At 47.2% G+C, this 17,533-nt stretch overlaps 2 protein-coding genes across 6 annotated transcripts in view; one reads left to right on the top strand and one right to left on the bottom strand.

Annotated features, from left to right (window-relative positions):
• LARGE1 (LARGE xylosyl- and glucuronyltransferase 1) overlaps positions 1-17,533 on the top strand; it is a 522,066-nt gene that overhangs the window by 331,594 nt on the left and 172,939 nt on the right. The window lies entirely within an intron of this gene.
• LOC116640127 (non-histone chromosomal protein HMG-14-like) lies at positions 7,252-10,229 on the bottom strand. Its single transcript, XM_032416936.1, has one exon. It carries the CDS (start codon positions 7,664-7,666, stop codon positions 7,361-7,363), a length of 306 nt encoding a protein of 101 aa, XP_032272827.1. The 5' UTR covers positions 7,667-10,229; the 3' UTR covers positions 7,252-7,360.

Below are 17,533 nucleotides of genomic sequence, written 5' to 3'. Positions count from 1 at the left end.
CCCGAGGTGGCCACGGAATTCGTGCAGGAGACTGTGTTCTCTGGGCCTCCATGTTGAAGGATCAAGCAGAGCCTGTTCTTGCCGGCAGGTCGAGGGTCTCTCTGTTGTGACGGCAGAGCAGGTAACAAGACCTTTGCAGAATGGGGTCAGCTCTGACTCGCGTCCTCTTTCCTCCCTGCCCTAATTATGACTTGTCTCAATGGAGGTGTGACTTTCATCTTTATGACAATAACACATTCTCTAATGGTAAGATTCTAAACAAAAGATTAACAAGCATTTAGGCCCTTCCTAAACCAGAAGATCTGTGTACTAAATCGATGAATGCAGAACCATCTCAGTGGTAGCAACCTTACTGCATTTCAGACCAGATTCTCTGGAGTCCCTCTTGCCAGGTTTGCCACCACAAACTACCTCTGCCGAACAGAGATAAATTCCCTATGGATACACTGGAAGAGAAAGGGCTCTCTGGACCTTGCCTTCTCACAGTGGGCTGAGCTTCACTCATGGCTTTGGTTTGAATCGAGGGTTTGGGGTTTGTTTGTTTGTTTGTTTGTTTGTTTTGCTCTACCTTGTGATTTTTGGTAGACCAATGACCCCAGCCAACCAGGGAGCAGGAAGTGGCTTTTTCAGACCTCCAGGGGCCCGGGTGGGGGGAGTGGTGTGACACCCATATTGGAATGAGAGCTCGGCTTGACTGCAAGACGTTATGGGGCCCCCGGATTGAGTGGGGGATTCCCCCTGTTCGGTAAACAAATTTTATATCTGACCCTATATTTGAAGCATTAGAGAAGATTTTATACAATGATGAGAGTGAGAAGAAAAGTAAGTAGATTAGAAAGGAAATTATATGAGCCGTTGCTGGGGGTGGGGGAGCGCAAGGGAGTAGCCACAGTTTTTAAAGGTTTGGCATTAGAGGGGTGTTTGTGGTGATGGGACAGTTCCGGAGCCATATTGCTGGGGTAGTTTCATGAATCTCCATATATGATAAAGTAATATGGAGCTATACACACAGTGTACCGACGTCACTCTCCTGGTTTGGATATTGTGCTCTCCTCATCTAAGCTGTCACCATGGAGGAGACTGTGTGAAGGGTACATGGGACCTCTCTATGCTATCTTGCAACTTCCTGTGCATCTATAATCATTTCAAAATCAAAAGTTCTTTCTTTGTTTTTTTTTATCCTGGGAGTAGAAAAAGGAAATAGTAACGCAAACAGAGAAAAAGGAAATGATGTGAAGGATAGGGCAAATAATGGCCTAGTGTCTAACTAGGCGTAGTACTCTATTAGACTTCAGACAAATGGTGTCGTTTCAAACAGGAAGGCAGCCACGGGCGGCTAGCTTAGTGTCCATCATCAAGATTCCCCAAGAGGAAAATGTTTGTGACTTAGGCCACACGCAATGGGCTAATCTGAAAATTACATGCTAAGAACTACCAGAAATTAATATGAAAAAGACCAACAACCATGGTCAAAGAACACGAATACATGGTTCACAGAGGAGGAAATACAAATGGTTCTTAAACGTAAAAAAAGACTCAACTTCTCTCTCAAAAATTAAAAAAAAAAAAAAGCAATGCAAATAAGACTGTATTGAGATGCCATTTTTAAAATCTCAGATTCGTGAAGATCTGTAAGTTTGGTAACACATTCTGTGGGTGATGCTTTGGGAAAGCAATCTTCTCAGGCTTTGCTGGTGGGAGCACAGACGGTGACTCGGCAGAACTGACAAATTCATGAAACAGAGAAAATACATTTTGTCCTTCCGCCGTGATACAGTTAAAGCTGGAACATGGCGAAGCAGCTAAGGGCTACACTTCCCAGCTCCCCTTACAGACACATCGCTACAACTCTCCAGTAGGATGTGAGTAGGAAAACTGCCTGCTTATGTGTGTGTGTGCGCACGCGCGCATTTCCAAACATGACGGCACATTCTTTCCCTCCCTGTGTGCGTGCTCTGCACCGTGACTCTGCAGCCCCTCCCATCAGGAGGAGGAGTCTGTCTTCACTTTCTGAACCTGGGCCGCCCTTGGCACTACTTCCGGCCCATGGGATAGGAGCAAACACAACAGGAGCGGAGACCCGAAAGTGCTTGAGCTTTAGGGCTCAGCCCGCTGCTCGTGGAGGCCGTCTGCTGTGATGTGAACACGCGGGGGCTAGCCTGCCAGAGGATGAGTGACCCGTGCAGAGAGAAGCGCCTGGCGGCTGAGCTGCCCTGTGAGGGCTGTCAAGGCCATCCTACGGTAGCCAGCCCCAGCCGATCCACCAGCCGACTCCAGATGCTGAGCAAGCTCAGCCAAGACATGGTCCACACCAAACCTGATCCAGACAGCCCGCCTGAGTCAGTCCAAATGGTCCACCTGCACTGGTAAGCCACTGCGTTTTGGGGTGATTCGTGATGTGGCAGTGCTGAAACAGTGCGCTACTTCTGAGACAAGGTTTCTAAGAACCACCCATGCCCTGCCATGCCCTCTCTCCACCATCCCGTAATCATTCCTGAGATGGCTCGTCGTGCACTCGTAGTCTTCAGTCAGGCAGGCAGCCGCAGCAAATACTCATCAAGGCTCCCCTCGCTGAGGGCCGAGGACTCGAAGTCACATGCCCTGGCTTCAAGGAGCTTGCCCTCCAGCAAGAGATAAATAGAGATGTTTATTTTAGGCACTGGTGAGTGCGATGATGAGAATCAAGTGGGGAGGTTGGTATGCTTTCCCTCAGTTGACAAGGAGGGAAATAGGACACTTAGCACTCAACGCTTGCCTCTCACAAATGAGTGAAGCAAGTCACAAAGTGATGGCTCATGTTCTGCGACCGTAATCCCGTGAATTTCCGCCAGGCCATGTTTCACAGAGCAGTACAGAACCCAGGACAGAAAGATCGAGAAAACCGTAGAGAGTCAAGCAAAGCACAACGAGGATTAGGATTCAGACGTGGATGGCAGAAACTGTCAGGGAGTGTGGGCCATACATCAGCCTAATGCACCTCAGGGGTGGTTCGGGCCTGTGTTCAGTGGCATGTGAGTCATAGATAACAGAGCTCAGAACTGCTGTGCGCTGCAGAGAGTCCGAGTGACCTGCATCCTTGTTAGAAATGCAGAAGCCCCTAGGCTGCGCCCTGCATGATGGTGGGACCCAGGGAACTACGCTTTGTCACCCCCATGTGTGCGGCTCAGGTTCACGACAGTTTAAGAATGGCTGGAATTGACGGACAAGTGATCCCTTACAAGAGAGACAAGCCTCTCTCCAAGAGAAAGGCAGCTGGAGCAACCTCTTAGCCCAAGGAAGAGAAAATGTTCTTTAAATAAATACCAAGAAGAAACAAATCCCCCTTCCATAAGAACACAACTTGGAGATGCTCTCTTTTATGTCCAACATTGAGAACACAGTGTGGGCTCGTGATGGAACCACCCCGATCAGGCCTCTGAAGGGTTGAGTTGTTTCCTTTTTTCTTTCCCCTCCTTGTTCTTCACTTCTAAAATTCTCTTTCTCCTTTTACTTAAATGATAGACTTCAGTAGAGCAGTAGAAGATGTAAAAATAGCAATGGTTTAGAAGAAATCTGGGAAGGAATCATCAATTTTTTTTCCATGTAAGAAGTAAGGTCCTCAGGAGTGGGGAATGGGGGAGCCCAGAGTCTGGTATGGACCTGGAAGAGCTGCTCAGAGCCCCTGCAAGGTCTGGCAGGTGCTTCATTTTATCAGCACAGGTAACCTGCCTCAGGACCTGGAGCCTAAGGTGAGTTTTAGGGCTAACAGTGCCCCCTTCTGGCGTGAGTGGTTTTTAGTGTATCACTTGCAAATCCGGGACCAAGTGAAGAGCTTTCCCTCTGTGTCTGGAGTGGAGCCCGTGCCTTAGCCATTCTCCTCCCAGAGCCCCCTGGTCTCTTTGGGGTGAGCCCCTCTTGGGGGGGGCACACACGTCCTCCTGACATGTGGGCAGCTCAGGGGCCTGCAGGTTTTTCAAGAGATCACTGTGCGGAGGAGTTAGATTTTCACTCAGCAACTTAAGCATATCTGTGGGATTTAATTCTTCCTGCAGAAAACCAAAGCCTCTTTTGTGGTGTCGGGTGGCAGCAAGTGAAACCTTTTATTTTCCTATTCTGAAAAATCATTGCAACCAGCTGCTAAATGGAATTTCTGTTTGCGTGTCTTTGTCTTGCTAGATGTATCAGCTTGTGATCAGAATGTAGACCTTTGTCCAGTGCCCACAGCCTTGTGCCTTTCTCTGTACCAACACTCTCTTTACTGTGGACTGTAGGCCTCATTTCTCACGCATTAGCCCCTATCCTAGTGAACTGTGCATGGCCTACCGACCTGGGAGGGCCCCTCTGGGTAGAACTTACGTGGGATACTGTTATGGTCAACACCAGTGGAGAGGGGCCCACAGGCCAGGGTTCCAGTCCTGAGCCTGCCCCTTACTGGCTGTGGGACTTTGGGCAGGTGAGTTAACTTGTTTGGGCCTTGGTCTCCTCATAGGTAAGATGGGGACGATGGTAAAAGAATCTAACTCATAGTCAGATTTCCTGTGAGAATCAGATAAGTTAACATGTGTGTTGTGTTTCACACAGTGATTAGCATCAGGTGCTCAGTGCATGTCCACCATTATTCCAGCTCCTTTGCTGAAGGCCTAAAGTTATCCTGTGGTTGTGTTCTTGGCTGCATTTCCTCAAGTCCTATCCTGAATCCCATGGCCTTGGGTAAGAGAGAGCCCCGTATAACAGAAAAGTCTGTAGGGAGTGCAGCTATCTAAAGATAGCAAGGAATGTGAACTTCTAGTTAATTCCATGTATAACCTCCAGGACCTAATTGCTAGGTCCAACTTTGTGGCTCAGTTTTTCTAAAGGAAGCTATTGTGACTGACCCAGTTCTACCCCTTCCTTCTTAGGGCATGCTGTGTCTGATGACACAAGAGTGAAGGGCTGGGCCAGTTCTTGGCCGTGCACCCCATTCCCGAGTCGGGGGCTCTTACCTGGGGTCCACAGAGAGCTGATGACGGTTCTCACACCCCCTCACAAGTTGTGTGCAGAACTGTTCGTGTATTAGGGGTATCTTTCCGTGGTACTGTTACACATGGGTTGTCATTTTCTTAGAGGGAAGCTGTTGCGGAGGTTAGAGCATGCCCCTCATACTCGACGGGTGGTGACAGGGAAGGCAGGAGACCTGGCGGTTTGTGACCACTGCCCAGTGCTTCTTCCTGCAGCAGCTTTGCTCAGAAAGGTAGGGCTCGCTTTTCCACGGCACACACAAGTTATATAGTCTCCGGCTTCCCAGTCGGTGCTTATTCAGGATTAAGGAGAATATGCAGGGGGCGGTGGGGAAGCCACATACTGCCTTCCAGAACTCGAGATTATCGTCAGCTCTTTTGAATTATTCACACTCCCCGTTTCCTTTATTAATGTAGATAATAAAGAGTTGGCAGCATTTTGGAGACCCAGGCCCCAACACAAGAGTGTGTGTGTTCTTTTTAAGGGTCCGATAAACATTGAAAAAAAAAAATTGATGCTGTCCCCATGGACACTTCTTTGGGATTCTTGTCATTATTGTCTCGTAAGTGGGGGAGGAAGGGGCCCAAGTAGGAAGAAGGGGAGAGCAGCTCCCCAGTTACACAGGTGGTGTTCTTGAGGGTAATGTTGGCCAGTCCTCCATGAATGGTATGGCAGGTAGGAGGACTGACTGTGTTATTTGTGGAGCCCGGTGCAAAATTACATGTGAGACCCCTTTTTCCAAAACTGTTACGAATTTCAGAATGGTGACGGCAAAGGCAAGGTCCTTCTTGGCATGGAGTCCTTTATGGCTAGACAGGACACAAGACCATGAGGCCAGCCCTGGAGGGCTTACCCCCAATCCTTGCCACACTTTGACCACCTGGACATCTTGCTATGTCTCATTCACAGCAGGCTCACACCTGCCTCTTGGCTTTGTACTTGCTGTTCCTCTGCCTGGAAGTCTGTGCCCCCAGATCACCCTAGAGCTCACTTGTTTCCTTTAGGTTTCTGCTAAGACGCCACCTTCGCAGAAGGGCCTTCCCTGACCATCCTCTTCCAAATAGCACTCTCCTTCATGCTCTCCGTGCACCCTTTGCAGCAAAAACGTGACTCTCGCCATATGTGTATTTTATCATTTAGCACTGTTCTCACTGCAGGGAAGTGTAAGCTCTTGGAGGGCTGGGACTTGGTTGGTTTTGCTCACTGCCACACTTTGTAAAAGGGCTCACCCGGGACCAGGCACATAGTTGTTGCTCAGTATTTGTGGAATGCATGAGTGGGAATGCTCTTTGCCATCTGGCGAAGGCAAGCCAGAGGTGAGGGTTCGAGAGAAGGCTGACTTGCTCCTGATGCCGCCTGCTTTTTTTTTTTCTTAATTGAGTTTTTATTGGTTGTTTTGAGGATCAGTACAGACATTTCAATTTGTACACAATTCTTAACGTACGTACCGAAAATCTAAAAAAATCATGTAGTTGTGATTCTTTTCTGAAAGTTATTCCAGTGACCTTCCAGCTTAAAATTTGGAGGCAAATTTTCCTTAACAGTATATCAAGTACCAAGATCTTCAAATGCTGATACACTGTTACATTGTTAAGTCCCATTAATTCACAACTTAATATCATATACACTTCATACTCAAATTCTCAATGTTGCACAGCACGTTAACAGAGTTACTAGGAAAACTGGACTACCACGACCAAGATGTTACAGAGTGCACAAGAATTCTGACTGGGAGAGCCAAGATCTAGGAGTGGTTTTCTTTAGGAAAAATTCTACCAAAAACAACATGGGAATAGAATTTAAAATATTCAAGACATAGTAAATGCACGACTGACTCCAAATTGCCATTTAGTATGCTTGGTGTTATAGGATATAAAAACTACCCCATCTATGGAATGTTGAGCTGACACCCAAGACAATCAAAGCCTCCCACATTCAATATCCCACTATTTCCTGGTTGTACCAAAAAATAAACAACCAGCAAATGATTTCACCTCTTACAAAAAAGCATTTACACTTAAAAAATGGGATGAGGTGAGATTCCCTCCTTCTTTTTTTTTTTTTTTTAAGATTTTATTTATTTATTTGAGAGAGAGAATGAGATAGAGAGAGCATGAGAGGGGGGAGGGTCAGAGGGAGAAGCAGACTCCCTGCTGAGCAGGGAGCCCGATGTGGGACTTGATCCCAGGACTCCAGGATCATGACCTGAGCTGAAGGCAGTCGCTTAACCAACTGAACCACCCAGGCGCCCGGATTCCCTCCTTCTTAAAAATGTTTCTAGAGCTACTAAAAAACTTGCATTTACAAAAAAGTTGATAAAAATATTCCTCTGGATTGTACAAGAAGGGCGACAGGGACCACTGATAAGACATGGTTTATGGTATTAATCAGACTTGGCTTCTTTCTCTCCTGCTTTATCGGAGGCTGGACTCTCCTCATTTTTAGTTTCTCCGTTTTCTGCAGGTAGGTCTTCTTTCGTTTCTTGGGTAGCCACTTCAGCCTGTTTTCCCTTTGCTCCCCCTTTCCCCTTTGTTTGCACTTTTTGGTCTGAAGATTTATCTTTTCCTCCTGCCTTTTTTGGCTTCGCTTCCACTTTTGCAGGAGCAGGTTTAGCTGACAATCTCACCGACCTCCTCTTGGGCTCCTCCTTCGCCACTCCCTCGGTGGAGCTGACCTTCCTCTTGGGCATCGTGGCGGCGGGGCGGGCATGTGCCAGGGGCCTGTGGGCCACGTCGTGCTGAGAGACTTCGCGAAGCTGGGCTGCTTGGCCGCTGCCAATCCTCCCGCCGCCCGAGCTGCTGCCTGACGCCACCTATTTTTATCAGTGATCTTCTCAGAAGCATTTCTTCCTCTTGGTCTCAATGATTCTGGGTGCCATTTGTAAGATTCAGGACCCTGCCCGTGAAACAGAGAACAGGTCTCAGTGTGTAAGAGGCCAAAGTCATCACTGAGTTTTAAGAATATCTAACACACACTACTTTCTACGCTGAGTTAGCAGCTATTGTGTGGGACGGTTCTGAGGTCAGCTAGGTGAAGCAAGGTGAACTGACTCTTGACTTCAGGGTTCTCAGAGCCCTTTGTGTGCTGATATGCACTCAGTTCCCTAAGCATCTCAGGGACCGTTCCTCCGTGAAGTACACTTTGGGACACCCTGGTATTTTGGCAAATGCACTGGCCCACAGGTCAGGAGGCTGAGCCCCGGTGCTGGACTCAGCACTGTCGTCTAGACAGATAATTAAGGAAAGGGACCCCACCCCCCAACCCTGGGTTCTTCAGTCTATGAAACTATGGTAGCATTTCTCATCATTGTATTATTGAATGTGTGCTGGGCTAGCCCCGAATTCCTGTCCAGCTCCAACATTCTGGAAAAGACAGTCCTGGCTTTCTGTTCTCTGATTGCTGTCAAAACTCATTCATTCATTCATTCATCCAGCAAATGTGTGTGCCTGTCACGTGCTAGGGACTCTTCGTGCCCCTCAACAAAGAGCAGTGAACACAAACCACACCTCTGCCTTCTGGAGCTTGCTTTTTCATAGATGTCCAGGATGAGCAACCTGGCATGGAGAGATTTGCTGTCTGTCGAGGTCTTGATGCACCAATTAGCACTGGAAAAGCCACTGGTAATGGTGTGAAAGAAGAAACATTTGGCCCAAAGTCTGGAGACCCGGATTACCATCCAGGCCTCACCACCACCAAGAGTGGCTTTAGATCAAGGGTTTTTGCTCTGAAGTCACACCACACCGGGTTCAGTCTCGGCTCTACTGTTTGCTAAGACCTTGAGCAAACAGCTTCTCAGTATCAGCTTGTTTTCTCATCTGCAGACTAGGGCTAGGCACAGCACCTGCCACCAAGGAGATACTGCACACAAAGCACTTAGCCCAGAGCCTGGCTCATGCTGTGCACATCCATGTTCTCTGAACCCTCCGCGAACTTAGGCAAGCTGCTTTCTTTGCACTTTGTCCTCTTCTAGAAGATGAAGTGTCTGTGTCATCTCTACGTAGGTCTGTGTTTCAGACTCAGTTTAAATAGTATTGGAACTGGAATGATTGTCTCTCTTCCCCATGTACACTGGCCAACTGAAATATGGCTGTACGAGATCTCTGTCTCTGTACCTGGAAAGAGATGCATATCATATATGTGCACAGAAGTCTGTGGAAGTATGGATGCATATGTATATATGCACATGTATCATCCTTTGTGTATGTGGATGTGTAAAGGACCTCAGCTTCTAAGTCCGTACAGCTTTTCTGTGTCTGTCGTTGCAACCTTGAGTCAGCATTCCATATGTGGGAGTGCTCCCAGGTCAGAAAAAGAAATCCCTGCCCATTTCCAATGCAAGGCTTCTGTCAGTCCTGTTGCAATCCATGGAGATTTTATTTAATCTCCTCTTTTGCATGTGTTTGTTTCATTTCTGTTTCTTCCCTCTGTCCTGGATCTATCATCATCCTGCTTACCAGTTACTAATTTCCTCGGGCAGAAGCATCATCTTGCTGCTCGTCTCCATCATCTGCAGGCCAATCGTAAGATTCAGGAGCCTGCCCATATAATGGTGTGGAACAGGAATCAGAAAGTGCTTGAGTTGCTCCGTGCTCGAGAATACTCAGATTTCACAAGGGTTAGCCCATTTAGCACACACAGGAATCTCAGCCAAAATTTAGACATGGGTAGCTTTTCCTATTACCTTGAAATTAGTCGCGATTACCCTTAAATTATTGAAGTTTGACCGCCATGCAAAGTGGTTTCTCCTTTCATTAATCTTACTAACTGGCTGCATTTGTTACAAATCTTTTTTTCCCTAGCCAGCGCATGATTCCCTTTCTGCAGAAAGGTTCTTCTCCTGCACTGCCTTTCTTTTACATTCCTTACTCTTCTTTGAGCATTTGATTAATGGTCACACCAGGGCACATCCTGACAGCCGTGCATCCACCTATGTTTCCCCAGGAAAGCCATCTGGATGCAATGTTTGCATCTTCTGGGATCCTTGGGGGTTGGCACCTTTTTTTTTTTCCCAAAAAAAACTTTGGTATGGATGATGTAACACATCTGGCTCACGCATTTAAAAAACAATATAAAAAAGAACAGTGCTTGTGTTCCCCATTATAGAATAAAGCCTGTGCATCACAGAATATGTCGGAGACTAGAAAAGATGAGAAGTGACAGAAATCATACATCTTCTACTACATAGAGATCACCACCATTTGATTAGTTACTTCCAATTTTTCTGTACATTTTTATTTTCATGTTTTTATTGTTATGTTAATCCCCATACATTACATCATTAATTTTAGATGTAGTGTTCCATTATTCATTGTTTGTGCATAACACCCAGTGCTCCATGCAGAACGTGCCCTCCTCAATACCTATCACCAGGCTAACCCATCCTCCCACCCCCCTCTCTTCTAGAACCCTCAGTTTGTTTTTCAGAGTCCATCATCTCTCATGGTTCGTCTACCTCTCCGACTTCCCCCCCTTCATTCTTCCCCTTTTTCTGTATATTTTTAAAGACCGTTGTCTTCCTTCTACATGTAATTCTGATTCTAGCTTTATATTTTCACTTAACATTATTGATCTTCGTAAGTATCACTTTTACTGCCTCGGTAATGTTCCATCTAGTGATAGAGAATCATTTTTATTTTAAGACATTCTCCCTATTTTTGACCAGTTAGGATGTTTCTGATTCTTTGAAGATTTACTTAATTAAGACTTTATTGAATTTCTGTGGCATATGGCATTCCTTCTTTCAGATTCATCTTTCAATATAAATTAGCAGAGTGTGATTTTTGAATTTTAAGTTCTTAATCTACGTTCTCAGTGTTCTTACAAGGCACATGCCACGTTATAGTGCAATGAGTCCTATCAGAGAGAGCCCTAGCAGAAGTAAATGTAATGTTTTAGCTCATAATGAAGTTCTGACTTTGATTTTTCTTTCGCAGGACATTTTTGATAAAACAAACAAAAAAAACATAGTGGCTTTAAAAAAAATTATTTTAGTTGTGTGACCTGACCACCAACCAAGCAAGTAAATGGTTCCCTTTCCTGGGCCTCCGTTTTCCTACCTGTAAAATGAAGAGCTCAGACAAGATGAGGCACTATGGTCCCATCCACGTGGGTGGGCGGTCATTAGAGTTGGACACTTTGACAAAAGCACCTCTTCTGGTGGAGTTGAAGGAGGAGAAGCTGGCCATTAAGTAGAAAAATGACATCCGGTTTCATGGGGGAAAAGCAACCTTGACATCACTCAGATTTGTCTTAAGCTGGGGTGTGCAAGAAACTGCCTCACGAGATGCATTGGCAGTGGTTAGAAACGAGAAGACACACTCCTCATACACACGTTTCCTTCTACCAAGTCCTTTTCCAGGAGGAAGCATTCCATCCCTGCCGTGGGGGCTTGCGAACATCCAGCTCTGGGGGAGTTCATTCTCCAGACTGGAGTCATCTGTCTTTGTGGGATGAATCTCAGGGGTGAAAGTGCTTAGTGCAGCTAAATCTTGAGAATATTGGGGAACGATGCTCATGGAGCCGAAATGCTCTGGGGTTTATGATGCAGAGCTGACTCCCCCTTTGCTCCCTGTTGTGGCACCACGGGGGACATGTAGAAACGTCTTTACATGCCAGGAGAATACCACCCGTGTTGTCTGTGACAAAGCCTCCAAGTGTCCTTAACAGTCTAAAGGCTACTCAACAAATATTACCACGTAGGATGTTAAGCTTCCAGACACTCCGCGTAAGGGCACAAGGAAGCACACACACAGGTACAGCTCGCTGGGTGGCATCGGCAACGTCACAAAGATGTTTCCATAAAACCTGCAAGCGAAGGTACCCGAGTACAGCTGCTACATGTGGAAACATCTGTCCAAATGGGAGCAAAATCTGGCTGCCCCAGGTTGGTCTCATTAGTCGTTTAATAGCCCATCAGTAGACCGGGGAGAAAGTCACTTTGTGCGATGGATGGCGTGACATGATGGCGCTGTCATGGCATCCGCCACCTTGAGTTGCATTTACTGGTTGAAGTGCCCGCCCCCCTCTCAAGAGGAGAGCCACGTGCCAATCATCAGAGAGCCCAGGGCACGTGGCACAGACTTCAGAATCCAAGAGCTAAGTCAGTTTGTAACCTCTGTGGGCTTCCAGGGTCTGATCTGTGAACTGTGGGTGATGTCACTCACAGCAGAGGCACCAGCGAGTTGTGGGTGCATCCTCCGGAGCCGGGTGACATGGGTGCGAAGTTTACCTCCACCTTCTGTTAGCACAGTGGTAGTGGCCAAGCCGCTGAGCCTCCCTGTGGCTTAGTTCCCTCTTCCGGAAGGTTCTTTTTTTTTTTTTTTAAGATTTTATTCATTCCTTTGACAGAAAGAGACACAGCGAGAGAGGGAACACAAGCAGGGGGAGTGGGAGAGGGAGAAGCAGGCTTCCCACAGAGCAGGGAGCCCGATGTGGGGCTCGATCCCAGGACACTGGGATCATGACCCGAGCTGAAGGCAGACGCTTAACGACTGAGCCACCCAGGCGCCCCATCTTCCAGAAGGTTCTAACTCCCAGGGTTGTTATGCTGATTAAATAAGTATGTGTCAAGCGCTTAGCAGAAACTTGGCACCTAAGGGGCATGGTGCACGTGGGTGCTGACGTCACCGCACTGTCACTTCCTTCCGAGGAGGCTGCAGGGTTTAGGACAAATGCCTGGCTACTGCTTGGTGCATGGGGGGGCTTAAGAAGTGGTAGTTGGTGTTATCATGGTTATATCCTTAACTCCCCGCGCACTGCCTGCTTATGGCAGTCTGTTGAATGGAATGATGAGCTCTTTCCTCAGGTTAATGGTCTATTAGGTAGGGGCTGGAACCTTTATTACCGGATTGACACATCCTACGTCTATAGGTCTAAAATGTTTATAAAGAGCAGGGTGGGAGGGGAGTCCTAGCAGTGAAGCCCAGGACGTTTTTCTAATGGCCAAGTCGTCATAGTGAGGTGAACCCCAGGTAAGTAAGCTTTACTCTATTACCTTCACTCTGTCTGGGATTCATTCTCTCCAAATGAAAAGCAGAATAAAGAGACTGTAAAATGCCGGGTTAGGTTGTGTGGGGGGCGGGGCAAATCATTTCATTTCTAAAATCCCCATCTTTCCATATTGTCATCCCCTGTGTTAATAAGGCACCATTCTCCCATATGAGGCAGCGCACGCGGAGACCTACGGGGCACTCTGTGGTCTTGAGCGGCCTCCATTTGCAGCAGGTGGGACAGCTGAGGTGCTGCATTGGCTGAGGTTAGGAGAGAATTGGGGAGGCCAGTGGTTCTCACCAGGTGGCCCCTGGGGTCAGCAGCTTCCGCATCACGTGGGAACTTTTAAGCTCCTCACATCCTTGGGCCCCACCCCAAACCTGCTGAATCAGAATCTCTGGGGGTGGGGCCCAGCAGTCTGTGCTAAATAACCTACAGATGATTCTGATGCATGGGAAAGTTTGAGACCCCACTGGGTTAAGCTGAACAGTTCAGACAGCTGATACGTCTTTTAAGGACAGCCTCAGGCTTGAGACACCTGCTCTTTTTCCTCACTCCCCAAGCAAATATATACCTGTGACCACACAATCAGAGCGGTAAATTGAAGCCAATTAGCAGCTAAGTAACTGCCAGCACTGTCACCAGGGTAGTTGTTAGTAATTAGCACTAATGACTCTAGAGAGGAAAACGGTTGTGGTTCAAAGACATCCCCACCATTTGAATTCACTCTGAGTTTTTCCAACATTTTCCTGCCATGTTTCTCTTTTACATTCAAACACCATCACAGTTGGATGGATGCTTCTCTTGAGACAAGATCACATGAAGCAATAGTATGCAGTGGTGTTTCTTAATGCTCGCCAGGATGCACTGATTCAGTTGGGGTGTGTGTGAAAGTTGTGAATCAACCTTTTGGATGCACCTGCATAATTCCTATGGCGATGTCAGGATGTACATTGTAACTTTCTCTGGGAAGTATAAAGTGATTTATAGGCATGTCAGAAATTGTTGGATGAGCTCACCAAATGACACTTCTGAGTTTTGTGAGGATAGAACCAAAGACAAGAGAAACCAAGAAAGGATCATTTTCAAATAGAAAGTCAGCTTTGTAAACTTTTGAAAACTTTGGTGTTGGTTAACAAGCCTGGATTTTAGGAAACTCTTCCAAGAAATGTTAAAGGACAGAATTCACCTGACCCTCCCGTTAGCTTGTATAAGGAACATGGTGAATGTTGGAAGAGGGGAACAGCTAGTTTGGAACCAGGGGGCTCCTTCAGTTTTGCAAAGATCGTATCGTGCTCGTTCCCAGTTCCCTGCAGCACCCCGCATGCCTTGCCCAGGGGTGACTCTCCCAGCAGTCTTTAGATGGGTGGATTGAGGTGAGGGACGTTGGATGGAATGGCATCTGATTTCGGCTGTGTGAGATTCTCTTTTCAGTACAGATAGTATATGCTCTGCCGTGATCAAAGCTCATCACTGTGAAAGTTTTTGAAGTTGGCAGATGTTTAGTTGTGTGGGGTCATGTTAATTAGGAGAGGGAGTGTGTTATCAAAGGGAAGCCTGCCTGTTCCAGCTCTCTTTTCTTCCCTCAACCCAACGGTGTAAAATTAGGGGAGTTTGTTAAAAACTTGGGGAGGAGGGGAAACTGTGATTTCAAGGTTTACCTCTTTCAGGAGGTGACAACTTTTTGAAACTGCTAGATTATTTGTAAAGAGTGAGTCTGAGACATTTCCCATGGGTGTCTGATTCCCATACCACATCAGTTCCAAAGAAGCTGAGATTTCTGAATTTATAGACAATAGGGAAGGTTGGTCCTGAACATGCTTCCTGGGCATAATCTTTTTTTTTTTTTAATTTATTATGGTAAAATATAACAAATCAGCATTTTAACCATTTTCACGTGTACAGTTCATGACATTAAGTACATTCACACTGATCAACCATCACCACCATCCCATCTCCAGAACTTTCCATCTTCCCAAACTGAAACTCTATACCCGTTAAACACTAACTCCCCATTCCCCCCTCCCACCAGCCCCTGGCACCCAAAATTTACTAAACCAAACTGCTCACAAGCTCTCAGGTCTTTGCATATTCTAATTCCTGTGCCTGGGATGCCCATCTCATCAGCTTGCTCAATTCCCACTCATTCTTAGGGCATCCCTCTGGTGTCACCATGGGCTCGGTACTCACAGCCCTCTGGGTTTATATGGTGTGTGACACTATCATAATATCCGTTCCCTTATCTCTTCGTGACTTCTCTCTTCCCTTCAGCCTGTGAGTACCCCTTGCTCTAGTGTCCCCCAGATATTTGGCAGAAAGCCCTGGCACACAGCCGGTGCTCAGGAAACTTTGTTGAGCAGCTTGCTAAATCGAGGCCAGAAAGCCCAGAAGTTCTACCAGAATTTTTTTTTTTTTTTTAACGCACGAAGGAGATCCATTTGGGACCTCACAGATTCCATTACACTCTCTCAGCTCCTCCCCGAGTGGAATTTTGCAAGTTGAGTCCAGCCTAGGTGAAGAGGAAGGGCTCCTATGCAGTGCATCCGTGGTCGTATGTCCCCGATGCCAAATTCCTGCCCTGGGCGGGGGCTTGATCTCTGGCTCCAGGAGCTGTGTGCTTTCTATGCTTGGTTCAGAATTGTCATTTCCTACTGGGTTTAAATGGAAAATTGTTCCAGAAGCAGCAGCTGCCTTTCCAGCCCTAAGTAAGAAGATGTCTCTCTCTGATTTGGGGGGGGGGGGGGAATTTACATAGCACATTCTGTGCTCAAGGCATCCTGTGAGGTAAAGAGGTTTGAAATGAGACCCCCTTCCTCCCTTCAGGGAAGATGGAATGTCAGAGGGCAGTCAGGCAAGTGTCCAGGGGAATGCATTGCAGCGAGTCTTACAAGTGAGACCAGTCTGTAATGATAAAGCATAGGGAAAAGCTGCTGGCCCTGACCCGCACATTCCTCGCCTACTATGCTTCGGGGCCTTGGTGTGTCTGGGATGATAAGAGCAGTCCCTGGCAAGGAAGGCGGCATGATGATTATATCCGGTGTAGAATGACCAGTGCTTTGTAGCGCAGAGGGCAGGTTGCTCTGGGAGCAAAGCTGTTGTCAGGTCCGTCATTTATTAAGTACTAGGAAGCGAGGGAAGAGAAGAGAAACTGATTCCAAATGACAGGAACCAAGAGCTGATGCCTAAAATGACAGTCTCAGCATGACAGGGAATCCTGAAGGCCTAGAATGCCCACTCGTCTTACCCAAGTCATCCGTTAGGCTGTGCACACCCCCAGTGACGGGGAAGCTCACTACCTATCACGACAGCACATTGTACCTCCAAAGAACCATGGCCTTTGAAAGTTCTTCATAATTCAGCGCCAGATCTCATTCTGTAGCTTCTTTCTTTGTTTCCAGGATTCTCCCTCCCCATGCAGAATAAATCCCCCATCCCAGCATGTGTAGTGGACCCGGTGAGCCTTTTCTTCTTCCAGGGAAACCATCCTTGGTTTCTGGAGTTTTTCGAGGGGTGGGGCTGACATGGGAGCCGGCAAAAGATTAGCAAAGCCCATTTGCATCCTCTCCTGTCTGCCATGATGATGGTATTAACAACTGCTCCAGACAGAAGCCAGGGACACCTCTGAGAACCTGACCACCCAAAGCCTCGGTTCACCCCAGCGTGTGCATGGGCCACAGGAAAAAATCCTGCTTCTTCCCTTCATTGTAGTCGCGGCCCCAGCCCCGGCCTCCTCCGGGCATGGGAGGACGCAGGAAGGACAAGGGAGGCCCTCGGAGCAGTGTTCCGAGCATTTTCAACTTTGGATACCAAGCCATTAGAAATGGAGCAGCTTCTGTGTGGTTCTGCCTCCTATTGCCTCCTCACACCTGACCCCTTCGGCCACCGGTGACCTTCTGTGGAGACACATGAGTCATGCAGCGCCGGCCAGAGCACGTGATCAAGTGTGCTTTTGATTGGCGTTTGTTGTTTCAGGAATCCCGGCTTCCATGTAAGGTATTTTAAATGTGGGTATCAGGGCACATGTGCTGTTGATGCTTCCCAAGAAATGGTCCATTCTGCAGCCGGGCAACCCTAGGAGGTGGTGGGGTGGATCTTGCACAGATGTGGAAACCGAAGGTTGCAGGGAGGAATTCGCCTGCCCTATTCCACGTGGCTCAGTGACTTGCACAGCGAGGATTCAAAGCCCCCCTCTGTTGGATTCTGATATTTGAACTCTTAGTCACTGTTCCTTTTTTTTTTTTAAGATGTATTTCACATACCGTAAAATTCACCCACTTATAGTGTACCGTTGAGTGCTTTTTAGTAAATTCACAGAGTTGTGTAACCGTCACTACAATCTATTTTAGAACTTCGACACTCCAAACGAGACCTATACCCGTCAACCACCACTCCACATTCCTCTGCTCCCCCAGCTTAGGTAACTGCTAATCCACTTCCTCTCTCTGTCGAGCTGCCTATTCTGAACACTTCATATGAATGGAGTCATAGTTATGTAGACTTTGTGCCTGGCTCCTTTCGTTTGTTCTCAAGGTTCGTCCGTGTTGTAGCAGGTGTTAGCACTTCATTC

The sequence above is a fragment of the Phoca vitulina genome, unplaced genomic scaffold (assembly GCF_004348235.1).
Source record: "Phoca vitulina isolate PV1807 unplaced genomic scaffold, GSC_HSeal_1.0 scaffold19, whole genome shotgun sequence".
NCBI lineage: Eukaryota > Metazoa > Chordata > Mammalia > Carnivora > Phocidae > Phoca > Phoca vitulina.
The sequence above is the reverse complement of the archived record's forward strand: the minus strand, read 5'-3'. Positions and strand labels throughout refer to the sequence as shown.

Excerpts from the sequence above, each read along its gene's own strand:
- LOC116640127 (XM_032416936.1), bottom strand. The coding sequence starts at position 7,666 with ATGCCCAAGAGGAAGGTCAGCTCCACCGAGGGAGTGGCGAAGGAGGAG.